The sequence below is a fragment of the Miniopterus natalensis genome, chromosome 1, assembly GCF_054644295.1.
Source record: "Miniopterus natalensis isolate mMinNat1 chromosome 1, mMinNat1.hap1, whole genome shotgun sequence".
NCBI lineage: Eukaryota > Metazoa > Chordata > Mammalia > Chiroptera > Miniopteridae > Miniopterus > Miniopterus natalensis.
The window spans coordinates 114,801,829-114,808,108 of NC_142081.1; the positions used below are offsets into that span (position 1 = coordinate 114,801,829).

Below are 6,280 nucleotides of genomic sequence, written 5' to 3' on the forward strand. Positions count from 1 at the left end.
TATATGTAAATTATAGCAGATTTTGTCAAAAAAATCCAATGGTTGATCTAGATTTAATTTTCTTAATTGTCTGACGATTTCCATGCTTTCATAATATTCTGAGAGGAAATGAAGGATATGCCTACTTCAACCAGTTTGTATAATGACCTTCCCGTACAAGTTATTTCAAAATCTGTAAAATAAATACAGATTCTCTATCTATTCACCAAAATGAAGGTAAGAACTAAAACAATTTTCTGGAACATTCCATTAAGCATTATCCTTTGATTTTATCTGGCTGCCTCATCATGATAATGGAGATATCACTAAAAATATTGTTTAGTAGAAAGAAAAAAAAGCCCCTTGACTTCTATGAAAAACACTGCATAATTCTCAACTTTCCTAAGGGTAAATATTATAAGAAAAAACACAAAACACAAATGGCAGGATAAAAGCCAGGGTTTAAGAAATAAGTGCACTATAAAGATAATAAAATTATAATAAATTAATTACAATAAAAATAGAAAAGAAAGCTGACCATGAAAAGTAGTACCCTAAAACACTCTATATTGTTTAACCAGCTGTAGATGAACTGATGACATGTTAAATTTCATACATACTTGACTTCTGCTTTCATCTAATTCTTGCTTTAACTTCTTTTTCTCATCTTCTAAATTCATATGAGAGGGTGATTCAACCTTCTGTGAAGCCTCTAACGTAGATAGTTTATTTTTGGTATCAGCCAGGTCTTGTTGAAGTTGTCTCACAATTGCCTAGTAAGATATTTCCATTACTGGTTTTAGAAATCACATTTTAATTAAATTATGTTAATAATTATAACTTCACATACAGGATAGGGCTAAAGGTTACAGCTGTGAGTACATGAAAAACAGTTTACTTTTGTATTGTTATTTACTAATTATTGCATTACTCTCCATATGAACAACTGTAAACCTACTTTTGCCCACGCTGGATGTACTTAATTATTAACATAATATGTAACTGGGAAATATCACCATATACATCAATTCGCCTTCTTTTCCTCATAATGGACAGATTCCTGTTTGCTTAATCAGGTTACAGACACAGAAATGTAATCCTCCTGCCTAATCAGTGTTAGGTTACTTAGACAGCTGATTCAGCCCCTCTCAAGCCCTGACCCTCTTCATGAATCTCAAAACTTTACAATCTACTGACGTCCCAAAGAGAAATGGGTATGTAGGCGGATCAAGTGGTAGTAAGTTCAACATTGTGGAACATTTTTCTCTTTTTATTTATTTATTTTTTAACCAGAGGCTTCAATTAACTTCAGAGCTCCTCACACATTCAATCCCTTGCTCAAATTCTTCCAATAGATTCCCATCATAATAGAAAGTGAAGTCATTCCAATGGCCTTCGAGGCCCTAGGTAACCCGCCCTTGCCCTCTCTCCCTGTTACACATAAATCCTGCCACCGTCACTAGTCTGAAATGGAGATCCAATGTCAAATTAAGAAATCACAGAGAGTTACAACTCTCTCTGTATTGGACAAACTTATTTCCAAATGATAGTAATTAGGCCTTGCCATGAGAAACATGATCCAATCACTTGTAAAAATATTCAAAGAAAATTGTAAATAGTAGTGGAAAGTATAAATTTGCTAAAACTCATCACATTTGTCCCAAATTATGATTTAATGAAAAGTAGATGCCTTTAAATGAGCTGAAGGGTCTCATGAATATATTACTTGAGACTGAAATATTCCAAATTTAATTCAAATTCAAAATAACATTATACCAACTAAAATGTATATAAGAAGCCACTGAAGGTACTATGAGATACAGCATCTGCACTTCAGTTCATCTGGGAAATCTGAAATAGTGTCAAGATAATCCACTTAATTGAATCTTAATTTCAAAATACTCATTTTAGGTATGAACATTTCCATTTATCTGCTTGCTAAAGGTATTAAGATGTGGTGACAGAAAGATTAAAATTATTATTGTATCAGTATAAGACTAAATTTTAATATCAATCTATATCTATTAACAATCTATGGCTTAACCTCTTAAAATTTCATAGGCAACACAAAGTCTTTACTCAAAACAAAGCACCTCTCAGACCTAATGTTCAGTTGCTGGATACAATGTCTTTTAAGCTGATGGAGCAAACACATTTATAATCTATATATTTTTAATATTCAACTAGATTCACATTTAACCATCATCAAATATTACTCTGAATTTTCTTTTAAGAAATTGGAAAACTATTTATCTGTCTGGATACTTACATGTCTTTCTGCTTTATCATTTTCATACTTATATATTCTTTTTTTTAAATGATGCCATTCATTGCTTAACTCCTTCCTTCGGTCCTGTTCAGCATGAAGTGTTTTTCTGATCTCCTGAAGCTGATCTAGGATATTAACAACTGTCTTTTCTTTACTGTCAGCTTTGCTGTGAGCATCATCCAGCTGCTGTCGAAGCAACATATTTTCACTTTGTAGTTGACATAACTTCTCCCTTAAGGATTCCTGCTCTGCAGTGTATTTATTCACTTTACATTGTTCACTTTGATACACGTGTTCAGTTTCTGTCTTTTGGCCCTTTGTTTTGCTTAGGTCTCCTTCTGCGCCTTCTAAAATCAAGGTCCTTTCTCTGGGAGCATCTCTTGTGTGATGAAGCTCAATTTCTAGGCTACTGAACTTACTTTCAGGTTTAGAAAGTTGTTGAGAAAGAATCTCATTGCTTTTCTTAAGGTCAGACATGTCAAAATTCATTTTGTCCTGGAAACAAAACCATTCATCTCTTATTCTCTGGAAAGCAAGTTGTAGGTCTTTCTTTGATGTCTGACATTGTTCACGATCCTGTAGAGCAGTAGTCAGTCTAGGTCGGTATGATTCAACTTCTGCTTCCAGTCTTTCTCTGTTTTGTTTTTCACTCTCCAGTTCAGAGTTGAGCATTGCATTCTGAGCTGTCAGAGCCTCAAGCTGTCCATGATATTGAAATATTGTTTTTGTTAATGTTTCTTCATTCAGTTTTATTGTCTTCTGAAGATGGTCATTCTTTTCTTTGGCAATTGCAATGTCCTTCAAACATTTCTTTTCCATTTCCCGGTTCTGATTTTTTACTGCAGCTATTTCCATTCTTAGAGCAGCAATTTCATCCTGCAACTTGTGAATTTCAGGCAACAGGCTTTCTTCTTTTTCATACCTATCAGAAACCTAAGTAAAACAAAGGAGACTTGTAGCTAACACTCATTGAAATGACATATCATGATAGCTTCTGAAATTAAAGAATAACCTATATGTTTATATAAAATAAGGCTGCAATAAGTGGATATCCCTCTGAAAAAAAAATAGAGTTGGATCCAACCTCTAACTTGAGACAAGCATAAATACTCCAAAGTTCAAAAATTTAATAAGATGATGAATTTTTTAAAGTGAAAAGGAAATCACAAGAGAATTTTTAAGACTCTCAGTACTGGAAAGGGCTTTCTCAGAGTCACCTCAGAACAAGAATGTATTATATAAAAGATTAATAACTCTACACTTAAAATTTGAGTTTACAGTCTGAACATATGGCTACCCCACAGTAAGAGTGTTCATCCTGCACATATTAAGATAGACTAAATTTCCTAAAATTCTTTTTCCCCCCAAGAATATCTCTTAGGTATTCTACTTTTCCAGTACTTTCAAAGTCAGCTATAAAAACTACCTCCACTAATAACTGATAACCTAGGCTTTGTCCTAAGCACTTCTGCATCTATCAGTGAACCCATTCAGTTATCACAATCTAGAATGGAGAGGTGAAAAAGATAAGCAAGTTCAGGTTCTTCCCCAGGTACGCAGACTCCACAGTTTGTGCTCTGGCACCACCCACAGTTCTTCTCTAGTGTGAATACAGAAACACTAAAGAAGCCTCATCTATCAAAGTACAAATGGTGAATAGGATAAAATTTATAGAGCTCTTCTAAGAAAAGTCTGAAATTTTTTGTTGCTACAATAACTTTTATTTCTTGTTCATGATGTTTAAAGTAGTAATAAATGTAAAATGGCGGGAAGTACACTAAACTACTTTACCAGGAATAAAATACTTACCGATAAATTATCAGGTGAACTTTTACCTCTGTTTCTCAAGGCCAGGATCTCTGCTTTCGACGTGTCCATGTTAAGCCTTTGTACATCTTGCTGTAATGCTTCATTTACACATCCTGTAGATGTTCCGACACTATAGGGGTCAGAGGAACTCCATTCTTCTATTTCAGGTTCCACGCTTTTATAGTTACTAGCACTGCAATGATCTGCATATAATGGCTTCTGCAAGAAGTCTTGATTTTGCTTTGATTCCTTATAAGTATTTGTAACAGCATAAGTATCATGCCTTTTCATTTGAATCATGTGTTTTTTTTCACTGTGGCTGGCAATCTGCAAATCAAGATGACTTTTTAGACCACTAGACTGAGGAGTATGACTGACTCCTAATTTCCTATTAGTGGTATTTGGGTTCATATTTTTTGTCATCTGCATATCAAACTCTTGGTCTTCTTTCACTTTGGATGTAACTACTGGGTTCTTTACTTTGATATTTTCTGTATCACTACAAAAACGCTCTTCATTTTTGTTTAAAACATGTTCACTGTCAGGTTTGTGATCATTTTCAGAGTGTAATTCCTTTTCACTTAAACAAAGCTCAGAAGATGACCAGGGAGAGTCTTCCGGGGGCCCAGAGCATGAATGAGATGGAAACACATTTTTGAGGGTGGGTTCTTCTCCTCCAGGAAATGTCTGGAATACTTCAGAGACAGGCATTCCAACTGCATCTTTTCCCCCACAGTCAAGTACTTTATTTGTCAGAAAAGAAGGCATTTGTTTTACACTTGCTCCTTTTTTAGAGTTATGGAGGGGCCCTTCCTCAGGACACTCACTAGTGTCTTTTTCACAAAATTCATGACGCTTCTGCTTTAACTCGTCACTGGTAAGTTGTAAATTCTTCCTCTGTTTGAATTTCCCATGTTTAACCCACATTTCCTCATCCTTTTGCACAGAAGGATGTCCTGAATATGCAAAAGTATACTCCCTGTCACATGCCCTATTTATTTCTGAGTCTTGAGACATTTTTTCCAGGTGCAAAGTTGTAAGGTGAATTTGCTTGCTTTGGTTTTCTGCTGTCTTTGCTGTAGGGATATACATTTTTGAAATAACTTCACCCTTAAGTAATCAAGTATGGACAAAGGAAAATTAGAATATAATTAAAATTTAACTTTTAGAATTCTTAATCTATAGTTAGCTACTCCCAAATCACTGGATTTTAACTGAGAAGTAAATATTTACTGGCCTTGATCTAAATTAAAAGAAAAACATGAACCCTCAAAGTTAATTTTGTCACAATTCATTAGATGTTAAATCTATCAAAAATAAATTAGTAGCTGTATTTTTATGCTAAAAGGCTTCCTCACTTAAAATATTTCACCTCCCCATATCCTCAATAGTGAGCCCCTGCACCACATTTCACCTAACCATATCCTCAATAGTGAGCCCCTGCACAGCATTTCAGAATTTTATTAGAGCTGATCTAAGATGGAGCCAAAGGAGCTGAGAGTTACATTCACCTCCTCCCTGGACCGAACTGGAATTACTACTAAGGTACATAACTACCAAACTGAATAAGCAACTGAAGACTAGCTGAACATTACTCTTGTAACCAAGAACTACAGAAGAACCCTCAGCTAGACTGGTAGAAAGGGCAGAGATTCAAAAAGGGCTGGCCTTGCACCCACTTGTGGTGGTTGAGAATGCTGAGGGGTATCTCAGCTGCAAAGTTCCCCCCTGAGGATCATGGGGTCTCAACCTACACTGGGGTCCCCAACCTTGGGCACCAGAGGTGGGAAGAAGAGCCCACATAATATCTGGCTCTGAAAAGCAGCAAGGATTCTGTCCTCCAGGAAGAAATGGGAGTCTGCTGGAAAGACAGGGACCCTCTTAGAGGGCCAGCACACAAGTCTTATTCCAAACACTCACTCTGGGACTATGAAGAAAGGGTGTCTCAGAGTGGAATGGAGTCATGCGAGGAGAAACTGCTTTGAATGGCTCTGGGAAGAGAGCTGAAGTTATGACCTCTGGGTCCCTTCCCTGTGCTGAGCTTCTCTCCCAGAGTGCCCAAAGATGCCATCATTCCTGGGTCAAGCACTCCCTTCATTACAGCATGAACCTGGGGAATCTACTAGCCCCACTGTCCTCACTCCTTGTTCTCTACCCTATGGAGCAACACACTACAAAGGAGTCAGCTGCCTGGGCCTATTATGTAGACTTCATGGAGGTCTC

General features: G+C 36.3%; 1 protein-coding gene across 1 annotated transcript; it reads right to left on the bottom strand.

Annotated features, from left to right (window-relative positions):
* Positions 1-372: 372 nt before the first annotated feature.
* On the bottom strand, positions 373-4,984 carry LOC148094351 (putative coiled-coil domain-containing protein 144C). The gene is made up of 4 exons (XM_087821706.1): positions 4,058-4,984; positions 2,249-3,181; positions 600-752; positions 373-381 (listed from the first exon to the last, which is right to left on the bottom strand). The coding sequence occupies exons 1-4, from the start codon at positions 4,982-4,984 to the stop codon at positions 373-375; spliced, it is 2,022 nt and encodes a 673-aa protein (XP_087677832.1).
* Between the last annotated feature and the right edge of the window lie 1,296 nt (positions 4,985-6,280).